Raw genomic sequence first — 26988 nt, 5'->3', positions numbered from 1 at the left:
GGTTAAAGTGCTGAGGCACGCTCGGTGATATAGCTGTTCTTAAAGGTTGCCTGAAGGTCCTAAAGACAGTCGTACGAAACATAAACGCAATGACGTTAGATATGAAGTATTACCTAATTTTAACGTAAATTAATAATAATAGCGTAAACAGTAATAGTTATGTTGTGTGTATAAGGTTATGTAATGTAACCCGATGCACGCGGTCAGGCATATACGCAGACGCCTCCGCGTCCTTCTTGGGTCGCATAAGATCAAGTGCGCGGCGTTTCGCGGGGTTTGCGCCGCCGGCTGAAGATGGCGAAGGTGGACTCATTTGACCTGTAGCGCTAACGTAACGTTAGTAAGCAAAATCTTCCGAGGAGTCCGCTTGTAGCTGACTGAGCCAGCTCGTTGGAGCGAAGACAGTCTTTGGTGTCGTCTTCGACGTATAACAGTCCGCAACAGTCAATACCGAGGGCAAAGTTAAGACGTACGAAGAACAAGTGCTGCTAAATTAGTTAGCTAGTTAGCTATGCCTCCGACTGGAAACGGACGGGACGAGATCAAATCCCGCATCCAGGAGCTCATCGAGTCGAGCCGAGTCCTGGTCTTCAGTAAAAGCTACTGTCCCTATTGTGTGAAGGTATGTGAAAGCGCTGTTTCCCTCGTTGCCACCAGCTTGTCGGCGAGTTAGCCTGCTCGCTAATTAGCTAAGGTTTGATAGGTATTTGGTGAAGTTTTGTCGCGTCTTTGGCCGGTTGTCTTGGGTACTAACTTACCGAAACGTATGTTATATACGTAGTATCCTTTATACACACTGTAATATAAATGTCATATAGTATAGTGTTCTTACTAAACATTGTAACACATCCGCACTTAGCTGGTGAAGCTGGGTAACGTTAGCTACCCAGCTAACGAGTCGCCCACCCGGCTGACATTTTACCCTCGGCGGCGGCGGAAGATCTCGGATATTCTGCCGGCTGTGAGCATATCCCCCACCCGCTCAGGCTAATTTAGGGTTAGGGTTAGCTAATACGTTTGTAATTTCACTTGGATATGGCTGGCTGGGTATTTTGCATAGTTTTCATCTTGTGCTAATCGGGGCAAGGAATTCCAGTGTGCAGTTAATGATAGCCTAGCTAGCTCGCCGTGCGCCGGTGGTTCTCAGCAGGTAGGGCGATATTTTGACAGCGTTACTTTAGCAGGGTACACTTGGATAGCTTAACTCGTCTCATGTCAAGATAGCTGGCTGTGGTGTGTGTGTGTGTGTGTGTATGAATAAATGTTATAAATATAATATCTAAAATAAAATATAGAAAATATAACTCAAATGTATACTCTTTTGGTAGTGTTAATTCTTGCCTTTTAATTAGCAAAGAAAGCTGTTGTTTGTTTCTTTGGTGCTTGAGGCCAAGATTGACTCGATTGACTTATTGGGTAATACAGACAAATGTGGCCAGAGAGCTAGCTAGCCCTCAAGAATATTTTGCTTAAATTCGATTTCAGAGTTCAAAACCAAGCACCAAGTACCATGTAACCCTTTATGTCGCTTAGTTAAGTAGCTGTATAAACAAGACAGATGCATAATATGGAAAGGTGGTGGCTAGCTAGCTCTAATGTATTTTAACTAATTAATTAGCTAGTTGTTTATTTTGAAAAGCGATAGGACGTTTTCCTCCTCACATTATAATGTTCAGTTAGCCTAGCATGTGGCTGTCAGAGAAGAGTTCTTTGTTGTAGGCATCCATTCTTAGCAAGCAAACATTAAACCACACATGGGAAGGGTGCACGAGGAAGAGGTTAGAAGGCCAACATAGCTGTCATTCATGATCTGGTGTCTGGTTGAGAATTCTGGTTTTTGTTTTTGATAGACCAATGTGAATCTCTTGATGTAGACATTTTTATGCCACAGTCTGTCGGGCCCAATGAGAAGAATTGTAATTGGATTTTTTTCCAGAGAAAAGTTTGTGTAGAAAAGGTAGACGGAGTCTGACCAGAATCCAAAGGATTCTAACAATTTGACCTGCAACTGTGAGCTGCCTTTTCAGCATGTCTGTCCCCCTCCCGGTACAGACTGCTCACACAAGTCCAGCTTCCCGTGTTACATGTAAAAATATTGCCAGTGATATTCATGGCCCCTTTCCTAAAGTATATGTATTTGAGCATTGTAATTTTCAGCATAGGTTCTGTAAGGAGGCAGCAAGTTGTCTGCCTGTGTCAGTACAGTGAGGCTTACGATGTAAAAGGCTGATGATTGTGGAGAAATACTGCTGAGGCTGAAATTGGAGGCTTTGCAGGGTCTCAGCCATGCAGTTTAAATGAAAAATAAAAGCCATGCATTTAAATACGGAGTCTCTGCAAGGAGGAGCAGGTGTTAGGATGGCCAGGTGGGGGTACAAAGTGAATGGAGATTTTTATTACTGAAATGTGCATGTGAAATTTCCTTTCTGTCAGGGTTTTTGTGTATATTTGACATTGAATAATTCACAAATTCCAGTCCAGAAGCTTCTTAATCCACTCTGTGTGGTAACACTTGTTTTCTTTTGGCTTGTCTTCCAGGTGAAGGATCTGTTCAAGGAGCTGAATGTGAAATGTAACGTGGTGGAGCTGGATTTAATGGGTAAGAGTGAGAAGGGAAATGGGGGTGTAGGGTAGCTGAAAATGCAGTCAGATATACGGCTCTTAGCGTATAGCACATCCGCCCAATAAAGAGCCCAGAATCTCCACCATAAAACCAGGAAGAAACTTGTCAAAGTGAAATGAAATATGAACCTTAACAGATAAGGAACATCATGCCAGTGAGCTAGCATTCATCATTAACCCATGTTCAAAGCTATAGTCAGGGATACGTCATAGAAGTGGGAACGGATCTAATTTCCTGTTTAGCCCACCAGGCTATGGGCTGTTTACTTCAGATCTGAAGAGATTCTCTTTGCAAGACACTGTTCAGATCAGCACCTATTCGTTTTTCATTGCTTTTTTTTCAGTGACTGTATTTTTCGGTGCTTGGATATCGTGCCTTGATTCTTGGTGTCTGAAGTGATATCTTGTCTATTACATGTGTATACATTATATACTCCTGCCCCCATACATGCATATATGTGTGGACACAATCTGTGTTTACATCTGCTTCTCTGCACATACTGGTTACTGTGATGGTAATTGGCTTCTCCTGTTTCACCTTTTATCTGTGTCTGGAACAAGAGGTCATGTGACTCTAATAAGATTTGTAAGTGTGATATGAATGCACTGATTGTGAACAAGTGCCGTGCTTATTGTCCCTTCTCCTGTGTGTGTGTGTGTGTGTGTGTGTGTGTGTGTGTGTAACTGTGCGGTTACACCGGCAAATGGTCCAGAGGGACTGAGGTACTTCATAAGATGTGGTGAAGGTGGTGCAGCTGCAATCCTATTTAAGACATACATTTAAGAGGCTTTTTAAGGTTGTTTCAGTCCATTCCAATAGATTGTGATGTACTGCATGGTGAAATTTGTAATTAAGTAGAAAATGTAATTAAGGGAGGGGTTTTTTATTCTGTCATGTTAGGGTCTGCACATAGGGGAGAGACCCTGGGGAGGGTAAATTCTGCTGTGTCATTCCCCCTCTTGGGTTTTCTGTGTCAGGGCTGGATGCTGTTAAGAGAAAGTACCGAAATGCCTTTCTGTGTAGCTGGAGATATGAGGGGCTCAGAGATGCCATGTTAAATTCATGCTTTTGATAAAAGAGGAAGTCCTCATGTTTCAAATGCAGAATTTGCCAGGCTGCCCTGTTAAAGTGAATATCCTATTTCTTTTTGTTCCTTCCAGTAGTTAAATCCCCTCCTGGAAGAGGACGGGGCATGATATGTGGAAGTATCTGAGGCCCTGTTATTTGTTGAGCAATATGACAGGGCCTATCTGTGTCCCCATGACGGTGAACGTTGTTCTGCCGCATAGCCAAGACGTTAATGTTTCACATCACAGAGTGGACTGCCATCCCACCACAGGCGGTCACTGAAGCTGCTGAGTCACTGCGTCTACACATTTTGGCTGAATTCCACATCTTTCAGCTGCTATCGCTACCCTGCTTGCAGTCCCTTTATCTTGGCTCCCCTGCTCTCCGCTGTTCGTACAGCTTATGCAAATAGACTCTGTAGTACATGATTGACTTTAGTACGTAGAGGTTGTCAACAGCTGCAAGAACTATGTTGACGTTATGCAGGGGGGTTTGATAAATGAGGGAGGTCCCAGCTCTGTGGGATTTTTCCTCCTCCGGGACATTTTTGCAGATTGTTAAGCTGAAATGTGCATGCTGTTCAGACATTTTAACAGGAAGGAAATGAAATAAGATTGCATTTCTGAAGGAGGTGGGGTGGGGCGGGGGACTAGAGAGAGAGGGAGGGAGTTGCTGTGGTGGGGAACCCTACAGCCCTAACTGATACTCCTGAATTTGGTCTCCTCAGACGATGGATCCAACTACCAGGATCTACTGCATGAGATCACAGGCCAGCAGACTGTCCCAAACGTCTTCATCAACAAAACCCACGTCGGCGGCTGTGACAAGACAATACAGGTACAGTGCAGGCTGGGATACGCCCCGCCTCTCCCACCGCGGGGAGGGGAGCGCAGCAGCTATCGCCACAGATAGGAAATATGATTATGAGATTACACTATGAGAGCTCTGTCTGATGGGTGAACAGTCAGCACATCCACATGCTACTGTGCCCCAAAGCGCAGCGTTTCAAAGGCCTGTTCAATTCTAAAAGATCACTCACGACACTTGATGCTATAGGGGATTCCAGCAATAAGGAGGTGATGCATCGTGAATCCGCCTCATACAGGGAGATTGTGTTGTATTTCTGTTACAGCAGCGTAGCCTCTGAGCAGCAGACCGAGCTCATGAAGCACTGAGACACACTACAAGGTCCACAAACGTGTACTGTTGTGTGATCATTTTTTCATCAGAGATTTCAAATTAAGTTTGAGTGCAAGGTTGGTGTTTTTTATTTGGAATGGCATGCAGAAATAGAGCTTTACACTTTCAGCAGCTGTAGAGTGGTCATAGATCAATGAGCAGACCATTTTTGAGTAGCGCACTGCAATTTCACAGGCATGTAGGTAAGTAAAACAGTTGTCACAGTTGAAATGCTGTTCATTGTTAATATCACCTTATGGACATTTTTGCAGTTTTCTTCCCTATAACTTGTCCCATTGTGTTGTCATTATTTGGTCTTTGTCAGACACAATGTGAAGTGTATAGTCTCAGGGCATGCTTGGCACATTTGCATGTCAAGCAGCATAGTTTTGAATATCTTTGAATACATTCGTTTTTCTTGTAGTTGGCTGCTCTGTGTCACTTTCCTCAATCCGCAGTTGTGTGTGTATTAAGCGCACAGACCTGTGTAAATACTTAAGTGTGTGTCTGTCTGTGTGGGCGTGGCTTTGAGGAAATCCGTCTTCCTGTTCTGTGTCTGTGAGGATGTGAACAGTCATTGGTAAAAGCAGCACGCACCTGCTTTGCATGACGGTGCGTGAGAGATGTGCTGATTAAATTGGAAACAAAACCACGTAGTGGAGTGCGTCAGCGGCAGAGTGCTGGTGATATCACAGCCCAGCCTGCAGGCAGGAGCTCCAGCTTTGATTTACATGAAAAAGGCCACTTCTAAATCCGGCTGTCCTCAGATCTGCACACGGCCACTTACACTCCAGTGCTGCACCAGGGCTTATCCAGAGCCTGGTACATGTGCTTTTCCCTCAACCTGCTGACAGTATTTCTAAGTAGCCACAATGTTCATACATCTGGCTTTGTCGCCCAAAAACATTCATTGGTGGTTAATAATAGTTGATATTTCCAAAAGTAATTTTTTCTGCTAGTGAAGAGTCAGGTTATCTTGGGAGCAAGTAATTAGATTTTTTTATTTTTTTATTAGTCACTGTCGGTGTGCAATGCCTGCATTTGGGCTGCGTCAGTGAGGAGACCCAGCAGTATGAAGCTGTAATGAGCCAGCACCGCTATCAGTCTGGTGGTTGCTAAGGAAATAAAGCGAGCACCTCATCAGCTCATTGCAGGAGTGAGCAGAGAGTGGGAGGGGAGGAAGTGAGGTCACCAAGCCTGTGCCAGGAGAGGAAATCCTTTCTACGCCTGCACTGACGGGCCTGCCTTTAACTCCACCCCTCTGTTCCCTCTTAATGGGAGTAAAATGAGCCTCTCCGAGGGACATGTAGTGAATTGATTGTCGGTAAATGTGACATTGATATGGGCACTGGTGTCTGTTCCATAGAGCAGCAATGGTTGAGATTGAACCATTCCTGACAAGTAATAGTGATGAGCACTTTTTATTTACCAATTAATGCTGTACACATAGCTGGCCAGCTAGATTTCTAGCTGTTAAATGGTGTTGGCTAGCAATTAGCATGCCAGTTTGCTAATTTATTATAGTTTACTTGGCATTTACTTGTGTAGTATAGTAATGGGATACTGCTGTCTGGTGGTCACTGCAGTGTGGCCGAAATGGGGGGGGGGGGGGGGGGGGAACACATTGCATGCTGAATGAATCGTTGCATGAATGCATTGTGTTTTTTTTTTTTTTTTTTTTTGGGATCTTAATGCAGTGTTCGTTGGAAAGTCCCAGCCTGAAAAATGGCACCAGCACGAGCAGCTCTAAATGGGTTTCATTTGCAAATTTGAGCACACCAGCCAGTTCCATCGGAGCGGTGCTTCTCATTTTAAAACGCTGGATCCACTAAAGAAACAAAGTTTAAGTATAGCACATCAGTGTTTTTAATTTAGTTCAGTGTAGTACATTTATCCCAGCACTAGTTCCAGATGTTCTCTACTCCAGCAAAAAGGCCTTTTCTTTAAAGTAACTCACAGATATTGACTATGTTAAGATTTGGCAATAAATACTGAGGTTGCCGCACGTCCTTTGAATCCGTGTGTGGCTGTAAAATCACTTGTGAAAATCCAGGTGAAACAGTGCGCACACACACCCTCGTAAAGACACAAAGGCTGAAAAGTTGATATTTTGCACAGTGTCACCCAGCCCATAACCCGAATGGAATTTACAGTCGTAATTATTGTCATGGTTACACGTTGCTCATTCTTGTCCCGCAGGCTCACAAGGACGGCCTTCTGCAGCAGCTGCTGGGCGGAGACAGCGAGGCCTATGATTATGACCTCATCGTGATCGGGGGAGGCTCGGGGGGACTGGCCTGCTCTAAGGTGTGTCACAGGTCATGTCTTCGCACGTACTCTTCTCCACAGTGCAGCCACACACATTCCACAGGGCCTTGTCTTTCTGTTGGTGCCTTTCGTACCTCTTTAATGTTTCAACCTCAGAAATGTTTGCTTTGACAGGAAGCGGCGCTACTAGGGAAGAAGGTGATGGTCCTGGACTACGTCGTCCCCACACCCCGAGGAACCACCTGGGGTAGGATACAGCTCACGCCTCTCCCTCCTTCTCCCCTCTGTTTCCTCCTCTCTCCCCTTTCCCTCTCTTACCTCTCCCTCTGTCTCCCTTCTGTCTCCCTCTACCCTGTCCCTCCCCCTCTCTCCCACCCCTCTCCCCTGCTGTGCGTGTGCCATGTGAAGTCGAGCAGAGCCTGACACGTCTTCCCCGTGCGCTGCCCCCTGCAGGTCTGGGCGGTACGTGCGTGAACGTGGGCTGCATCCCTAAGAAGCTGATGCACCAGACCGCCCTGCTGGGGACCGCGCTGCAGGACGCGCGCAAGTTCGGCTGGGAGTTCGACGAGGCAGGTGAGGGCGGGCTGAAACAGGAGGCCATTCTCAGGGGCGTGTGGACCCCCTGTGCTCCACAGACCGGACAGGAGGTCCGTGCTAAGCATGCGTAGGGAGTGTGTAAAACATACCAGGTACGACCTTAAGGAATCGGCTGTTGCAGGATGCACCCCGGTTGGCATAACTGTACGGATTGGGTTTCACCATTTGAAAGCCTAACATTTATGTTTGATTTTACTGTTTTGGTGCTGTGTGGCCCAAGATCTCACACAAGCAAAAAGACAGCTATAAGGGGAACGTTAAGTGGTCTGCTGGTACAGTGCGGTCAGTACAGAGAAGGTCTGTTCTCTCTATTTTAAATGTGATCATCGCTGACCAGTGCTGGGGAGAGTCTTCCCTAGAAGGATGAGGTCTGATTTGTGTTTTTTTCCCCTTTCTTCCCTACAGTAAAGCACAATTGGGAGACGATGAAGACGGCCGTTAACAACTACATCGGCTCCCTCAACTGGGGCTACAGGGTCCAGCTGCGGGACAAGAGCGTCAACTACGTCAACTCCTACGCCGAGTTCATCGAGCCACACAAAATCAAGGTCAGCGGCGCGCTCCCCGCACCGGCCACAGAGACCTCTGCACACGAGGAGGTTTTATCCACCCCAGGCTGGTGCAAGTGGGATTAGGGGGGGATTCAGTGGCCAGTGTAGATTTAGATCATGATTAATTTAAACTCAGTTTACATTTGCTTGTGAGAATGATTTTGGTCAGTGGTTAATGGTGAATAAATTAATTGCTCCACAGTGTGAATACAGTAAATTCAGAGTGTGATTTTTTTTACTTTAGTCATAGGCTGTAAATCTGAGTGTGGTTATCCCACTAAACAGGCACTATTGATGGATTTTCCTTTCATTTTCTTGGTTTCAAATGTCATGTCAGAGTTCAGGGATATTTTTTTTTTACCTCTACTAATGGGGATTTCAGCAGTGAGAGTGGTGGTTTTTGTAATCCCATGAGAGATGCCATATGATCTTTAAAACTCTTTAGTTTTAAAACATTGGTTCCCTGACTGTGTGCTCGGGCTAATGTGAGCAGTGCTGTAACTGTGCCAATGACCGTGCGTCTGCAGGCAACAAACAAGCGCGGAAAGGAGACCTTCCACACGGCAGCCAAGTTTGTGTTGGCGACCGGAGAGCGCCCGCGCTACCTGGGCATCCCGGGAGACCGCGAGCTGTGCATCACCAGGTGAGCGCTGCCACCCCCCGCAGGGCTGGTCTCCATGGCCACGGGGGGATCCTGCCTGCTTCGTTCTCCGCCGTGTCAGTCTCGGAGGCGGGGATCGGCTGCTGTTGGTTATGGGTTTTACGTTTTTACATGTCAGTTCCTGCAACAAGATTTATTTACTGAAACCAGTCAGATTGGGTTTTCCCACTGGTTATGGGTGTATTAGCCATTCTCCACCTCGCATGTGAAGGTGTGGCATTGTGAGTAGAAGTGTCTGTGCTTCAGGACGCTGTGGCGTTGTGGGTAGAAGTGTCAGTGCTTCAGGACGCTGTGGCGTTGTGGGTAGAAGTGTCAGTGCCTCAGGACGCTGTGGCGTTGTGGGTAGAAACGTCAGTGCTTCAGGACGCTGTGGCATTGTGGGTAGAAGTGTCAGTGCCTCAGGACGCTGTGGCGCTGTGTCATGCCAGGGTGCCGAGGATGCCAAGGCAGTGTAATGTTGATGCCCGCCGTCCTGTAACGGTGACTCGGCGAAATCAATTCACAGAATGATGCCTAATTCATGAACCTTGCCAATGTGCTGTTCTTCTGAAAGATTCAAGCCCTGATTACCTCAAATGGACGGGGAAAATGAGATCTCCCACCCCGATGTAAAAATCTGCCTTGGATTGAGTTTCCCCCCTTTGATCCTTTCTTAGTACATTACATTCATTCAGCAGATGCTCTTACCCAGAGCGACTTCCAGCACAAAAGAACAGAAGTGTATCCATCCTAGTTGGGTGATGGGGGTGGGGGGAGGGGGTTGAGTACTTTTCCATGTGTAAATTTGAGAAATGATGAGGTGGTGGCTATAGGAAGCTGACCGGCCCTGTCCCTCTGTGTCCCCCCCTGCAGTGACGACCTGTTCTCCCTGCCGTACTGTCCCGGTAAGACCCTGGTGATCGGCGCCTCGTACGTGGCACTGGAGTGTGCCGGTTTCCTGGCGGGCCTGGGGCTGGACGTCACGGTCATGGTGCGGTCCATCCTGCTCCGTGGCTTCGACCAGGACATGGCCAACCGCGCCGGCCAGCACATGGAGGAGCACGGGGTCAAGTTCCTCAGGAAGTTCATCCCCACCAAGGTTAGGAGGGGGGCAGGGGGTTGAACTGAAGGCCAAAGCTTCGTTGCTTTAACAGCTTTAACAGTACAATACATTACTGTTTTTGTGTCAGATGCTCTTATTCAGTGATTTACATCGTTTATAGGTACATTATATTACATTATTGTAATTTAGCAGACACTCTTATCCAGAGTGGTTACAGTTTTGCACGTTATCCATTTGTACAGCTGGATATTTACTGAGGCAACTTTGGGTTAAGTACCTTGCCTAAGGATACAGCAGTTCTCAATTCTCAATTACAGTTCTCCAGCAGGGAATCGAACCAGCAACCTTTTGATTCCAAGCACTGCTCCCTACCGCTATGCTATACTTCTGTCCTACACTGCTGATATCTTTCAGTAGCACTCCAGTTTGAGGTTTATAGGAGCAGTAGCTGATTGTTTAATATGTGTGTATGGTTTTTAAGTGTTTGTGAAGGGGCAGTGTTAATTAAGCCATTTGACAGCGCAAACCACACATCAAATTCACATTATAAGATTGATACATTTAATTGGACACCCGTGAGTTCAGTTGGTTTTTAATCATTTAGAGAGATTGTATTCTTTAGCATAGCAGGTCAGCAGCAGTTCAGGAGACTCGATACCTCTGGCGCTCTGTCAGGTAGAGGAGAAAAGGTCTGACGTGCGTGGTGTCTCACCGTGTGACCTGCCCGACAGGTGGAGGAGCTGGAGAAAGGCACGCCAGGGAGGCTGAAGGTGACAGCCAAGTCCACCGAGACGGATGAGGTCATCGAGGGGGAGTATAACACTGTGAGCACTGTCAGCGTTATTTATGACTTTATTCACTACTCCAGTCATTAGTGAGACAATACAAGTTGTGTAATCTGCAGTAAGAGCTCTCACACAGAGCAGTCTCACATGCAGACTGCACACCTTGTTCTACCCTTAATAGTATGTTGCTGTAAAATCTGTATTTCTGCCTTTCCTAAAAGCTGAGTAATCTCACGAATTTACATTCAATACAAGGGTCACCCAAATGCCATACATAGGAACGTGCCTCACACAGATGGGGAAAAAAAATACAATAGGAGATTAAGCCGTGGGTGCTGTAAGATTTAACTTCTGTGGCTACTCTTTAACAGAGCGTCCCTCAGGCTGTACCCTAATCCGGGTTTGTGGTTGTAGGTGCTGATCGCCGTGGGCAGGGACGCCTGCACTGGGAAGATCGGCCTGGACAAGGCGGGAGTCAAAGTCAACGAGAAGTGAGCGGTGTTCCTCTTTCACTCAGAGTTACGGGTGGACTGTGCCTTTAAAGAGCTTCCTGCAGGCACCGCAGTCAGCGTGATTCAGCACAGCGAGCGGTCAGGGAGGGAGGGGGAGCAGTGAGGAAGGGGGGGGCCGGCAGGGGTGGAGGGGGGTTACCCTAACCACGAGGGCTGCAGTCATACAGGAGCAGCTCAGGAGTAGCGGCATTAATTTTTTTTGGTGGGGGGGAGGTGTGCGTGTTTTGGTCGGTCTGGTCCTGCTGACCCCTTACAGATGGGGTGGGGGGAGGGGGTGGCGGGGGCGAGATTAAAAGCACGGCGGCCGGGACCATGTGGGCTGCTGAACTCTGGGCTGCCCCAGTCACATGCAAAGCGGTCACACTGTGTAAAGGCCTGTGCGGTTTGATCTGATCCCTTCACTCTTGCGCATAGCTGCTATCCGCGCTTTGATGGTGCGCGGCTAATGCTGTTAGCGCCTGCACTCGCCCCTCCTTCAGTCTGTCAGCCTTATAACGCTTCCCCCTACACTGCAGTGCAGTGAGGAAGTGTTTCCTTCATACCTGTTAGTGTACTTCATGGTTTTATGTAATTAAATTATGTATGTGGAGGTTTGCCTCAGTGCATGTGTTGGCACTGTGTTTGGAATGGTCTTGTCCTTAGGCGGTATATATATTGCAGTTTGCTTGCATGTTGATCTAGCCACTCACCTGCAACCTTATGTTTGGCAGTAATGCTTGTTGGTTAGCGGTGTTCTGTTTGTGCAATGTTTCATGCTGTTTTAGTAGACACCTTTTGTAAGTTGCTCTGGACAAGAGCGTCTCTCCTCTATGTAGTTCAGTTTTTTTTAAGCAGGAACCATGAACAAAACATTAGTTGCACCAGATTTAGCTATGTAGCGAACTTACATAAACAGTCCCCGGACAGGAGAGACCGCAGTACTCCGCGGCAGGGGGCCGTGCTGAGTGGCAGAGTCCTGCAAACGTTGCTTTTACGTTCCTTTTACGTTCCTCTTCCGTTTTGTTTGCGCTCGTCAGGAACGGGAAGATCCCGGTGAATGAGGAGGAGCAGACCAACGTGCCGCACGTCTACGCCATTGGGGACATCCTGGAGGGGAAGTGGGAGCTGACTCCCGTGGCCATCCAGGCCGGGAAGCTGCTGGCCCGCAGGCTGTTCGCGGGCTCCACCATCAAGGTAGGGGGCGAAGGGTGGGGGGGTGAGGAGGCTAAAGGTCCTTAATGCGTAGTGTTTCCGTCAGGCTTCATTGATTTAAAACGTGCCTAATACCGGACTCTGAATTCTGGTCTCGCAACCACCTTCAAGCAAAAATATCTGCATCAGATGTTGCTTGTTCAGTTATCCTTTTTGCGCTCATTCAGAAGTTCAGAAGTCTTATTGGTGGGGGGTTTTGGGTGTCCAGAGGAACTTTTGTAAAATCAGAATGCCTTTAATCTGACATCATGCTTCAGGGGAAGGCAGGTGTAAAGAAAAAAAACATGGCACCTGACCTGTGTGTATTTGTGCGCGCGTGTGTGTGTGTGCGCAGTGCGACTACGTCAACGTCCCCACCACCGTGTTCACCCCTCTGGAGTATGGCTCCTGTGGGCTGTCTGAGGAGAAGGCTCTGGAGATGTACGGACAGGACAACATTGAGGTAAATCCTGTCAGGCTTGTATGACCAGCAGTCACTGGCTTGGCCTGGGCTTCTCTCTGTGGTAGATTTATAATTGGCTGTTCATGTGTGATGTTAGAGCTCTGGTCGCTGCTGTGTTTTAATGTGTGTCTCCCCCTCTGTAGGTATACCACAGCCTGTTCTGGCCTCTGGAGTTCACCGTCCCCAACAGGGATAACAACAAGTGCTACTCCAAGATCATCTGCAACAAGCTGGACAATGTAAGCTCTATCTGTCTCTGTGTCTGTGTCTGTCACTACTTTCTCATTACGCCGTCCTAACGCAGCTGGTCTCTCATCAGGAGCGCGTGGTGGGCTTCCATTACCTGGGTCCCAACGCCGGGGAGGTGACGCAGGGCTTCGGAGCCGCTATGAAGTGCGGCATGACCAAGGAACAGCTGGACAACACCATCGGCATCCACCCTACCTGTGCTGAGGTACCTGCCCGCCCTCACCTGGGCCAGACTGTCAGCTCTCCTCAGTAGGAGTCGTAATGAAGCTGGCAGGAGAAACCATTCTGACAGCAGCGTCAGGTTTTTACGTTGTATTTAATGTGGAAAGCCTCAGTGAAGGGAAGGAATTGCTTTTGATTTTGGCTAGGACTAACATTTTTTGATCTCAGGAAATCCAGTAAAACAAACATTCAAACTACTAAAGCACGGCTTTAAAATGGCTGAATATGGGCTCCTGAGTGGTTCAGTCAGCAAGGCCTTGAGTGCAGGCTGAGCCCTGTGGTCCGGGTTCGATCCCAGCCATGTCATCGGCCAGCAGACACTGGGAGCCCACAGCAGCACAACAGATTGTCTTCCCTCTCCCTCCCACTCCCTGTGGGGGAATGGTCAGGTAGTCATCCTCTCGGGCAGATGCGTGGATAGAGCAGTTTCACTGCTGCCAGGCACCTGCGATTCGTCGGGTGCCTGCGAGCCACCCGGATTGGGTCGGCAAGGCCACGCCTGTCCAGCAGCCAGCCCTCGCTTCACTGTAGCGGACTGTGTAAAACAGCTGCGTGTGTGAGTGAGAGACCGGGTTCCCCTCTCCAGCCCCGGTGCAGAGGCTGTCTCTGAGATGGGCCCGGTGTGCACTTGTTGGCTCCCAGAGGTGTTGATGAACAGACAAAGACATGGAAAAATGGCTGATCAGACGCACCTCACCAGCTGAGAACTCGCTGGCATTAATTAGAGGGTGAGAGAGAAATCATGTCAGCAGCAGGTTAATAACCCAGGAAAGAACCCGCTCTCCCTCAGAGGCTCCCGGTGGAATGGGCTTTGATCTTCTGTGTTTTCCCACCGCACCCCCACTCTCCTCACTCGTGATTTCTGGAATTGGTTGTGCGGAAGGGTAAATGTGTTTGAGAACAAAGCTCACAGGCCAGTCTAAATGTCCAAACACCGAAAGAGAGTGTCCCCGTATCTGCCCTCCAGAGAGCAAACGGGTCCCTCTGTCCCTCAGAAGACATTCCCAAAGCTGCCGTCCGTGCCGAATAACAGGAGGTTGTGGTTTTATTGCATAACTACATTGAGTAACCCTATATTCTCTGTCATGGGCACTTTTTTTTTTTTACATGTTGCAGAATCTTGCTTCACACTGGGTGTTGGGTCACCCGTTGTGGGTTTAGTTCAGTGTGCCGTTGTCCGTTCTTTTGTTTGGAAATGTATCGGCAACAGAATGCCTGACTGGTACTTCAAGGTTGAAAGCACAGCATTTATGTGTAAACACGCAGTGTCTTGAGAGGTACCCTGTGGGTATGCCATTTTGTGAGTTGATGCACTTAAGCGTAGTCAACCATTTAAAATGATTTCCTGCTCAAGTTATACTTGGTTTGCAGCGCAGTGTAGCAGCGCTGTGTTGCACAAGCTGAGGCAGGTGGAAGTTCTGCTCTGTTTGTCTGCAATATGGGGAGTGCCAGAGAGAAGGAGCTGACTGACGCTGCTGTCCCTGTGTCTCTGACAGATCTACACCACGATGGAGGTGACGAAACGATCGGGAGGTGACATCACTCAGGCGGGTTGCTGAGGTTAAACCCTGCTGCTTTAACGGGCTGTCCCGTCCTGCGCTGATCCGCTCCTCTCCGCCCCTCCTCTCTCTGCGCTCAGAGGCACTGATTCTCAGGTAAATCGAAGAGACGAGAGCAAACTCGGAGAAAGCGGTCGGGTACGACGCTTTCGAGTGCCGTACCTTAAAGATCACGGAGGGTGAATAAGCGCAGACGTGTCGGGGTCAGATTCGGAGAGAGAGAAGGGAGAGATCGCTTGCGGGACAGCCTGTTAAACAGCGGGGTTACTCTGCTGAATTTGGCCCTCGCCACGCCCAGAAAATGCACCCTTGCGGTGCCGTTTGACGTCTTGGCCCGTAACCCAGCTACTGCGGTGGGTCAGGACCGATGTTCCCTGGGCTGACGTGGGGCCTAAACCACTTCGTCCAACCCTTTCTTCTGCCACGCCCCCCCCCCCCCCCCAAACACCCCCAAACCCCCACCCCACTATCCCCCTCAAACACCCCCCCCCCTTTTATCATGACTGAGCTGCCGGCTCAACCAGGAGGTGACTGAATGTTATCGTGCTCTGAATTTCCACCGGGGCCGGTCGGACCCTTGCCTTTGGTAGGTGTGGAAGTGCCTCGTTTGTTTCCAAGGTGTGTGTCCACAATAGCGTCTTTGAGTCAGTTTAAGCCATCAGTTCAACATTCCAGGCATGCATTATCATCATCATCATCATTATTATTATTATTTCTGTGTTACTTTCCTATTTAAGTTTGTGAAAAATCATTCAATTAGCTGCACATCTGAGGAAATGTAGCTTTCTCTATTAAAAGCACTTAGCCACTCGAACGCCCCCCCCCCTTTCCAGCCCTGGGTCGTCCTAGTTTTGAAAAGCACTTCCCTCTACCAACCTCTACCAAAGTGTTGACCAAAAGGTGCGCGAGAGCGGAAAGCCATGACAGCTGTGTGTGAAACGCGTGTTTGGTGGGGGACTCTGAACATTCAGCTGAGAGGGGCTCCTTTTCGTTAACTTTCACACAGATCTACCTGGTTTGTGCTGTCTCAGAGCTACTCTTCACTAGGTCGGTTCTGTCGATTAAAAAAAAAAAAATATTGAGATACATAGTATGAATGTTTCTTGTTTTTAAACACTTTCATTTAAAATAAAAAATAAATTAATGCTTATTTGTATCATTCTGATTTCACTGTTGCTGTTTATTTGCTTTTGGGGTATGTATGTAAAATGTATCTGATCTGATAAGTAGTCTGAATTGTGAAGACAGTATTTCAGAGTTAAATCCGCACTGTACTGTGCTCTTATAGAGCAATGAGGCCTGTCAGAAGTGTAGCTACCATTGTGCTGGCATCATTCCTTGTAGAGCAATACTCTTACTGAAATAAATAAAAACATGCAATATGGTTCTGATTGTTCATTTCTTGTGGATGTACAGTTCTGCTCTGATAAATTGATAGAAGGGAAAGAAAAACAAATGTCAGTTGCAGCTGATACGGTGCTGCGTTTGCCAGTGAACGTTTCGAAAGCTGATGCCAGGTTTTACCGTGAGTTAAGCAGGTGAGTGATAAGGTTGCTGTCAGCATCTGCAGTTCCTTGAAACTGAAATCGGGGGTTTAAATCTAGAACAAGATTCTTTTTGCTGACTGTGGGGATCAGAGCTGCGTCACTCTCTAGGGTGGCAGTAGTTTACCCGCCCGTTGAAAGTGTATTTGCGCGTCAGATGTTGATGAAATTCGGCTGCTCGGTGTCGCGGATGCGTCTCTGAGCTGCAGCGTTAACACGGTTTGCATAATTTACACTTCCATGGCCGTAATTTAAGTACCCCTAGCCCTCCCCCCTTCTCCACCCAGACACTTGTTGCGCAAGCTATGGTTTAACAGGTGCTGAACCTTTTGTTTGCAGTGAATGTGGAAGCCACGCATTGGCAGGCTCACCGTATGGCTACATTTGTTTCCTTTGTGTGTCCTACATAGCCGGTTTGGCTAGTATTTGGAGGTAAATGTGTGTTGCTAAGCAACCTTGGTCCTTGTTTGCGGAGATGTCTACGTGTTGCGGCCAAGAATGTAAGTAATATCTGGGTGATATCTACGATATTGATCTCACTTGGCCCGCACAGTGCAGACTTGGAACTAATTTTCTCACTGCATAACCTTTCCTGGCACGCTTTGGTGTGGTCTGGTTGTTTAGATTGCCTTTGTACCAAGGTAACCCCTTTGCTCTTGTATCAAAAAATTGTACCAGCATAAAACTTGAGCAAAATCGTGTCACATTCACGATGCTGGGGCGAACGGCAGGGGAGTTTTCATCACTTATTTGGTTCTATTGGCTTATTTGGTTCACTTATTTGGTTCAAATCGCCAAACAAACGCTTTACCATAACATTGTTATTGACAGTTCAATTGTGAAGGGTGTCACAGTATTGAAATTAACTCACACATTGGAATTAAATGGGAAAACATTACGTTCTGGCCTTTCTAATTGTAAAGAAAGCTAGCCGAAAAAACATGCTCATGGATTATATTTAAATGACTGTATGTACCTGCTGTACCTGATTGGGATGACATAATGTTGCATATAGATAGAATATGTCAACTTTCTGCCAAGTTGTGTAGGTGTGATTACTTAAGTGGGTAGTGGTCTGGCTTGTGTGTGGGCTTTAACCATGGAACATGAAGAAAGTCCAAACCAGGTGCATTCCTCCTTGAATTGTGGCAGACAGGTACACCTGATGCCAGATAATTTGGCAGGTGTACAGTTGTCAAAATATACAAAAGGTGTATATGCGCACTCAAAAAATACCCCAGCAATTTTGGTTTAACCACAAATCTCACCATGACCAAATATTCAAGTGTCACAATAAATCAAGAGCTTTTACTGACTTGTAGTGCATATGTTATGGCAATAAAAGTCATACGGTCCATTTTTCTGATTTTGTTGCATATAATGGGTCAAATATTACCTTTTTACCCTCAATCCCTACCTTCTGTCAGTGTGCCTTTCTGTCCTGTAATCTCCAGTATCTATGGAGTTATTTGTCATACCATTAATTTCCAAATGCAGCACTTAAATCTTGTAACAAAACCCTTTTGTAGTGTCCTGAGATTAGTTTGTGTTACTGGGACAGCCCATACATCATTCAGTGTAACATATAAAACATTTACATCTGGATGGATTCAGAACTGACAGGCACTTTCTGGCAGGGTATCCCTCAGGGCTCTGTGCTTGGTTCTGTCTGTTTTCATTCATGCTTCTGGGGCTGTCATGCCACTTTGTGATCCAATTCCACTCCTCTAAAGAGGATATTTAAATGTAACGTTACCACCAAAAGCATTAGAGCTTTTATCTCCGATTGCCCGTCTTCATGACATTAAGCACCGGAACACATTTTGTGAAGGTCAGCAGTCAAAAGTGATTTTATCATGACTGTCCAAAGATTTTGAGACTACCTCTAGCTTATATAGAGTACCGGTTTAAGTCTACGTGGCCTTGCCATGACTCATTCTGTCCTCATCTGTTGCTTGTACTTTTGAAAGAATTTCTTTCTCATATTCTGTACAGCAACCAGTGGTTCAAAATTAATATTAAGACTGTATAAGAGTATGGTTGTTTAAAATGTCTGTGTAAAGGGGGCAGGATTATCTTTGTATGGTTCCAATGTACAAAGTGTGACAAATTTACAGTACACTTCCACTGACCCGCTGTGCTTTCCTAATCTAAAATTATATGGTATACCACACTTCTACTGATGTAGTTGCCTTCTGCTGAACTGCTCCTGGCCCCAGAACATCTTTATTCATATTCTTGTACTTGATGCTACTTTGCTCACTAATCTCATTGAAATGTGAATTAGTATGTGCCATCTACTAAGGAGTAAGCATTGGACAAACTTGCACAAGACAGAAGCAAAAAGTAGGCTTGCTTTGGAATAGTGCTTTTTCCATTTGTGTGAGGTATCCCAGCTTTGGGATGACTTCATTTTGATATCAATAATTTGAATTGCAGATATAGTTTTGCAAGTGTTTGTACTGACATATAGACTGTAAGTGCTTAGTATGTCTAGTATATGGTTAACTTGCTAATTTTAATGTTTTTTGTATGTTGATACCATTTATTTTGGTGTGGTTATTTTTGTCAAGCTAGTAAGCTCAGTTTCAATTTAAGACATTTGATGACTAGTAAGCTAAGGGGCTAGCTAATTGGCTGAAAATAGAAATAAGCTGAGACTGTAGCTGATTTCTAAAATACAAGACTATAATGGCTTTATGTCCTATCTGCAGTAAAATGCACTAGATCACGTTTAGAATTTCCCTAGAGGGACGTTTAACCACTTCCCCGGTGAAACCTCTTTAGCTTAACTCTTCCCGTCTGCCTATTTTTAATTTAAAGTCAACTTCTGAAACCCTTGTGTGTGGGACTTCAAGGGTTAAATGGCTGGGACTCGCCTCTATATTGTTACTGGATAGATTATGACATCTATCTGTATTTTGAAAAAAAAAAAAAAAGTCAGAATAGCTGTATAAAGGCAGGATTTACTGTGATGAGCTGCCGCCTTACCATGGTATGCTAAGCGGGAATGCCTTGCATTCCACAGTTCTTTCATACTGTTCAGCTGCAGAGAGGGAGTTCCATCCTTCGGATCCCTCAAAGCAGCTCTTGCAAGTATTTCTTCACAAGGGAACATGGGTTTTAAATGGTTATATAGTATTAAACAAGTGTTCTGATCACTAAGCAGTAGCTTGGATCTCAAGTAACTGTATTATCTTTCTTCACCATTTTACCATTCCAACCTGTCATGAGCTGACATACAAGGTGTTATTGTTGAGCTTGTGTTGCAATGTTTGTGTTAACCTTTTCATCAGGGTGTCATCTCACCTCTGCCGGTACAGGTGATGAAATGACTATTGTGCCTGTTGGCTGAATATTACAAGCACCAGTGGTGAGAACATAAAAATCGGGACTGGGCCATTAGTGATGATGTAATGCCACAGTAAAATAAGGAGGGGTCAGCAGAAGGAAAGGAAGAGAGTGAAAATGGCTAATGTGTAGCCTAATGGGATTGTACCCAATCTGTATGGTGAAATGAAGCCAGATACTGAAGATATGTAATACGGATGTTTCTAATGAGGTTGGTGTTGTTGTGGTTATTTTGGAACTGCCAAAATTGGCCTGAGTCTTGGTGCTGTGTAGGCATGGGATATGCCCAGCCAACCTGTGCTTTGGTATATTGCATACTTGACCTTTCTCTTTGTACAGAAACAGCCCTATTTTTTGTGTGCTTTGACTCAGCTGGGCTCTAGGCCAACCTACTGCAATCCAGTTTTCTGTGTCAATGCACACCTCGGATAGGTGACCCACAGTACAGCTAATACAGCTTCAGTTTTTTCATTCCAGTAAATTACTACAATAATAAATACATTTATGTTAAATGTCAAAGTTTGAACTCAATGTACCTCTGTAATGTGCGAGGTGTTTTCCTTCATCAGGTAGTCATAGTCCGACAGAACTGCATAACCTTGCCAGCTGTCTCTGAGGAGGATGTATGAACATTAAATTATTTGATTATTCTAAAATGTGTCATTCAGGTCAGATTTTTGTCAACGGAAGATCAGACCTATCCTTTAAAGGACGCGTGTATTCACATCCACAGATCACAGGACAGCAGCAAAAAAACAGACTCATTCATCCCTGTTTCATCTCTCCATAAGCAAGGAGCCTTCCCCTGTCCAATCACAAGGCCCACATCAAAGGGGCTGAGCCTGTTCAGGCCCCGCCCCTCCATTCTCCAATGCTTACTCTGTGAGGTCACCATCAGCTGCATGGGTTGCCATAGCAACAATAGAAGTTCAACAATACTGCTTGCAAGTGGTGTCATTTAAATATGAATATGATAATGGTATATTTTTGTTTCTCAGCCTGGGATTTATCAATCCTGTTCTGACATGGAAATGAGCACTCATTTAGAGAGCTTACTGCTGGTCTCTACCAAATCCTGGTTAATTGTTTCAATGACTGATTAAAAAAAGTAATAAGGAAAGAAAATCAGGGCAGTATGTAGTTTAAATTGCTTACCCTACACCTCTAATTGAGTATATTTGATGAGAGGGGAAATAAATTACTACCGTTTAATACGCCTGCAAATGAAGGCTGTCCAGGTGACTGAGGCTGTTCAATGTCAATGTTCATTTTTATTGCTTTATGTCCCATGAAAATGAGTCCATATCTTGACTACCTCTGCTTTCAGTTAATGATTGTGTTAATGCTTACAGTTTCAGGGCCAGTCTAAGTCAAATCTGCGGTTGGCTCCAAATCCCAGTCTCACCCATCACTCTGACTGATAACAAAGCTGAGGACGGCCCTCTGCGAAGCCGGTGTTTGCTCACGCGCAGCGGATTTGCGTGGTCACCATGAGTGTACAGCACAGCTGCTCTCTCAAACACAGTAAATCACCCACGTAATGTTTGCCCTGTCAATTACACTCAATACTGCTACATTCAAAGCATACAATACAGCTCGCTATCGTTTTTTCCATAAAACAACAGAGTGATAGACTACAAGTAGGACAGAGGTCTGCATAGTTTTTGTTTAAATGTCATCTCTTCAATATTCTAGAAAAAAAAAATATATATATATATATATGTGTGTGTGTGTGTGTGTATATGTATTATGTATATAATGTATATATATTAAAAAGTGTGTGTGGATACATATGTATATGTATTCCCTCTGAACCCTTCAGAGTCTGGCAGCAGTGCCAGCACTGACCGAGGCCCGATACTGAACAGCGGGGAAGGTGGGGTAACATTTTTGTGCTGTTAGTTTTATCTGTTGCAGAAGTTGTGCTTGACAGCCTTCTATAACACAGACTCCTAAGATTCAGCCCATGCAGTTTACAGCCTTCTCTCTGTCTGTGAAACTAATCCTGGCCCCTTAATCACGACCTAACCACAGCAAATCCTCAAACACGTACAAAGGCTTAATACTATCACTTAGCTAAACCAGCTAAACATCTAACTACCCAGACTGATCCCTCGTGTGTGTGTGCGCGTGTGTGTGTGCGCGCGCGTGCGTGCATGAAAGGGGGCAATTTTTGTATTGTGAACAAGAACTTCAAAAGAATTCTTTCTGTTTGAAAAGCCTGTCATTTTTTTTGTCTAGGCCTTTGATTTTCTATAATCAATGTTTGTGCGTTAGCCAGAGGTTTTCATACTGTGTCCTTTCATGGTGTGTATTATTGTCTCATTGTTTATGATGGTCATTGTAGTGCAGCAATGTGCGTCACACTGTAACATTCTGTGTATGTCAAATATCAGAATTAATATCTGATGCTAGCTATTAAGGTGGCATATTACAATTTATTTGCCTTGCAAGACGAGCTCTGCATGAGGTTTGTGCAAACTGGGTAATAAATATCAATTTTGGTGTTTAGTCCTTCGGGCTGTAGGAAAGATAAATCGCATGTCTCATGGTAGAAACTCTCCCAGCAAGGTCAACCCTCTCCCACACTCCCACACACTCCATCCAGATATTATATGACTCTGCAGATCTGTGCAGGTCCCGCTCAGAATTGACTCCTGTGAACACAGCGGTAATTCTCCGCTTTGCTGCAGAGTTGTGTCTCAGTCGTGCCGCTGCGTTGCTACCTGCTTCTCAGTCCTGGCCAATCGGCTCTGCAGCAGCCCCGCGCTGACGTAACACGGTCAGATATTAATCAGGACGGCATGCCTCATGGTGGCAGCTCTTCCTCATTCCAGCGCTGGAGGTGCAGCCTTGAACTTTTACACTGTACCCTCCTTGTGAGTAGGCAATTCCTCAGAGGTGTTAAGACAGAAGCTCTTTTTTTCCCAGACTCAGCTGAAAGGTATTTTACCACCGAAAAATTTCTCAACATTATGAGCAAAACTAACACGTATTGAACTCAGTGAGTCGTGAGTCAGGAACGGACTAATAAATGCCCCGTCACGATGAGATTGCAGTAAAATCTCACAGGCACAAATCCACATCGCGCTCAGAAATCTCGAAAAAAAAGGCAGAGCAAAGCAGAGGGGCAGTGTTAAGAGTAACCGGTAACTTATCTCAGTTACTCATATCAGTCTAAGAAACCATATTTGGAAGAACGGTTTGTTAATATGCATGTGTTGATGTGATAATTATCGATGTGTTTCTGCCTGAGTTCTAAAAGTAAACTTGAACTCATTGCTGGCTGAGGCAAAATGTCACACGTTACATTTACATTACTTACAGTTGCTTAGCACACACCCTTATTCACAGAAACTTATGTAGTAAGTTTCTGTGAATAAGTTTCTGGCACGATTTCAGGTGTCCCGTGTGATCTGTAGACATGGAGAAAGGTGCCATCCACATTGCGCTAGTGGACTGGTCTGAAGATTGAGCTGTGACCACTTGCATGGACGCCGCTCACAGTAACCCTCATGTTTATATGACAATGGGCTCAATGGAAAAATGTACTTCCCTTAGCGCTTTTCCTCCTTCCTGTGTCAGCGGCAATGTAGCGTAATGGTAAGGCACAGGACTTGTAACAGAAAGGTTGCTGGTTTGATTCTCTGCTAGAGCACTGCTGTTGTATCCTTGGGCAAGGTACTTAACCCACAGTTGTCTTAGTAAATATCCAGCTATATAAATGGGTAACATGTTATAAGTCCCTCTGGATAAGAGTGTCTACTGAATGCCAATAATGTAATGTAATGATTTGGTCATTGTCATAGGATGTCATAGGAGGCCCTGTATTATGTTCAGTAAATTTTTCATGAAAAACAAATTAGTCTGCAAATTGTTTTTGTTTAGTGTATTTTCAAGGGATTATCCTTTGTTCTCTTTCATTATTTCTCTTTTCTTCATTTACAAGGAAATGATCCTAATTTTACTCAAAGCCAAGGACATCCTTTACTGAAACTGATGCACTCCCATATTAAGTAAGACTCTGCACGGTTTCTTCAGGAAGGGTTCAATAAAATGAGTAATCACATTTCACAGTATTACTAGTCTAGATAACTGATACAAAAGAGATATGACGTGTGGAAACCTGCCTCTGATTAGTGCACTGTTCTTGTCCTAGTTTGATCTGTAGACTGATCTGTATTTGTGCACAGCTGCCCCCTGCTGGCAGTAGACTGTATGCTTTTACTCATTTTCTCAACCACTAAACTGCAATGAAGTTTGGCACCTGTTGATAAAGCATATGCCCTTAAACTGTACGCTTCCACAGCAAAATAGCACACAGACACACACAAAGCCATGACTGTAAAACCGTTCTGAATGTCATTGTGCATTTAAATACTGAATATGTTTCCCCCAAACAAATTCTCACATCAAAACTTTGAATGTAAGTGTGTGAAATGCAAGAATGTAGTGTTCTTCCTCACTTTAGGCTTCGGGCCATCTGACTCGTCTGAGTCACGGACACTGTTGTGTGGGCTGGCTGCAGGGTGGGGGGAAAGCACAATGTTGAGAAATGCCAGCACACATGATGAGATTTCCTCTGCGCCCAGACACTGGACATTGCCTGTGGTGTGGTGGCAAGTGACGCTCTGTCCACTTCTCTTTTTACACGACAACCAAGACAACCTCATTCTTAAGGTAATAATGTAATGCTTAAGACAAAGAAGGATATATAGTGATAGTTCACCTGCAGCTTTAAAAAATAAAAAAATACTCTGCAAACTGCATTTGCTCAAGTCTAGAAAAATGACACTGCCATCAACTGCTTTTAAGATGCATGTTTAAGGTTGGGTTCAGTATGAGCACAGGACTCTTGTGAATTAATGTTGAGTTGCTGGTTTGATATCTTTGTTTTCAGTTTCAATAACACCACTTCAACAATCAAGAAGAAGAACTGAAGTGCAAACCTGAGGGCTCTCTTTCTGAGGATTGATTAGTGCTTGTTGCTATTAGCTTATTCTCACTGAAATGGTGTCCCAGAGCCCAAAGCTATGCACTGTGTCTAAACGTGTTTGTCACTCACTGCAAACAAATAGCATCATTGAAGAATTCGGTATTGCAGAATGTAGAACTCTCAAGTATGAGGATGTTCATTCTCAAACCATTGCTCAGATTCTAAAGTGTTGTTTTGATTGATAAAAAAGTTCCTGTCTTCACAACTACATACAATACAACTAATGGTAGCTATAAGTGTTTGTGCATGTGTTTCCATTTCATCCAATAATATTTAAATCAAAAACAGGATTTGGTTGTACTTCAGTGAGAAACCCTCTCACTCTGGTGGTAAGGTCATGTTGCTGGTGTCTTTGGCTGTGGTTTGAATCAGTCACACATTAATGCTGTTTGTAAGGACCAGCTTATTACGTTACATTACATCATTGTCATTTAGCAGACGTTCTTATCCAAAATGACTTGCATAGGTTACAGTTTTTACATGTTATCCAGTCTTACAGCTGGATATTTACTGAGGCAGTCGTGGGTTAAGTACCTTGTCCAAGGGTACAGCAGCAGTGCCCCAGCAGGGAATCAAACCAGCAACCTCTTGATTACAACTCCAGCTCCTTATTATGCTACACTGCCACCCCAGCTCACCTGGTAAGGGAAGTCCACAATCCACCCATTAGCATGAGCACCTGAAATCCTTTATTTTTTAAAGAAAAAAGTAATTTAATGCTTTAACGCACTCGTTTATCTCTACCAGCTAGCTTGTACCTTGTCTGGGCAACCATTGAAACGTGGTCACGCAGCACTTCTAATACTGTCGACTCCTTATGGTTTTTTGCTGTGTTGTAATCAGCCTCGCTTGTAAGTCGCTTCGGATAAAAGCGTCTGCCAAATGAATAAATGTAAATGTAGCTGTCAACAGGGAGTTAAAAACATCCATTGAAATTACTCCTTTATTCAAGCAGGTTAGCAAGTACTCATGATCACGCTGGCCATGTCCTTTCTTGTCTGTGTTGTCATCTTTGTCCACGAGGGGGCAGTGTAGTGTAGTAATTGCTTTCTTAAGACTTTCTCCAACATCTAAATGCTCAGCGCGGTTTAGGGGAATAGACATTACAGAAGATACAAAAGAGATTAGAAAACCTCTGGTGGCTGTGTGATGAGAACTTCAATTATGTGGTAGCTGTACTTAATTTAGCTTTAATGATTTCTTTTTTTAATGAGTGCATGCTTTTTAAGTTTAATAATCGTGATAAAATCAGTACTGTGAGCGTCACAATAGTTGTGATAGTATTTATATTACTATAATACAGCTCCACTGTCATGGTCTGCCCTCTGCAAAGAATATCTCGTTCTGTATGTGCAGTTACATTTTCTCACTGTAAAATGTTCATTTTCTCTCATAGCGCACACCTAGAACTTGGTCACAAAAAAATTGTTTCAAAAAACAAAAAGTTTCAGACATGCATGGAGTTCATTATCGCCATCATTACCCTGTGAATTTTAGTTTCACGTCACATTATTGTCATTTAGCAGACGCTCCTTATATTTACTGAGGCAGTTGCGGTTTAAGTACCTTCCCTAAAGAGTACAGCAGCAGTGCCCCAGCAAGGATTCAAACCAGCAGCCTTTCAGCTACGAGCCCTGCTCCTCACCGCCATGCCGCACTGCCACACTGCCGCCCGTCACTATCATCAGGAGGACAATGGCTGTGGAAGAGTCTGTGAGGAAGTGTCTCAGAGTGTACCCGGGACGCAGTGTTCCCACAGCTGGTATGCGCCTCTGGGAACAGCACTCGCAATAAACCAGACAGCGCCGTGGCAGGAACAGGGCACAGGAGGAAGCCCAGGGGGCCGGAATGTGACCACGTGCCAACCCCCCCGTGGGGCATGAGAAACGGCCCTCGCTGGGGCTGAAGCCGGGTACCCCTCTTCCAGAAGCGCTCACGCAGAGCAGCGAGGCGGGCAGTGGATGGTCAGCTTTTTGATCGGGGAAATGTGTGCTGTGAAACTGGCACGCTTTGGGACTGCAGTCTATCACAGAATCCATGGAGACATATTTTTATTATTATTCTTTTTTTTTTTTTTTATATTTTACTGCCCCACACTACCTCTCCTGACAGATTATTTTAAAGGCTGTTGAGTTAGTCCACTGGAAA

The 26988-nt window shown here is 45.4% G+C and overlaps 1 protein-coding gene across 1 annotated transcript; it reads left to right on the top strand.

The window, feature by feature from the left end:
- Positions 1 to 285: 285 nt before the first annotated feature.
- Positions 286 to 15385, top strand: txnrd3 (thioredoxin reductase 3). The gene is made up of 16 exons (XM_036530661.1): positions 286 to 622; positions 2539 to 2599; positions 4419 to 4528; positions 7070 to 7177; positions 7313 to 7385; positions 7592 to 7711; positions 8141 to 8283; positions 8814 to 8929; positions 9800 to 10025; positions 10721 to 10813; positions 11189 to 11265; positions 12303 to 12459; positions 12812 to 12919; positions 13063 to 13158; positions 13239 to 13373; positions 14887 to 15385. Exons 1-16 carry the CDS (start codon positions 512 to 514, stop codon positions 14947 to 14949), a joined length of 1797 nt encoding a protein of 598 aa, XP_036386554.1. The 5' UTR covers positions 286 to 511; the 3' UTR covers positions 14950 to 15385.
- The last annotated feature ends 11603 nt before the right edge of the window (positions 15386 to 26988 follow it).

Source organism: Megalops cyprinoides, chromosome 6 (genome assembly GCF_013368585.1).
Source record: "Megalops cyprinoides isolate fMegCyp1 chromosome 6, fMegCyp1.pri, whole genome shotgun sequence".
In the NCBI taxonomy this organism is placed as follows: domain Eukaryota; kingdom Metazoa; phylum Chordata; class Actinopteri; order Elopiformes; family Megalopidae; genus Megalops; species Megalops cyprinoides.
Note: the sequence above shows the minus strand (reverse complement) of the source record. Positions and strands in the feature narration are given on the sequence as shown.

Excerpts from the sequence above, each read along its gene's own strand:
- txnrd3 (XM_036530661.1), top strand. The coding sequence starts at position 512 with ATGCCTCCGACTGGAAACGGACGGGACGAGATCAAATCCCGCATCCAG. Across the intron at positions 2,600-4,418 it reads GGTGGAGCTGGATTTAATGG|ACGATGGATCCAACTACCAG; the intron begins GTAAGAGTGAGA and ends TGGTCTCCTCAG. Across the intron at positions 13,159-13,238 it reads TCTGCAACAAGCTGGACAAT|GAGCGCGTGGTGGGCTTCCA; the intron begins GTAAGCTCTATC and ends GTCTCTCATCAG.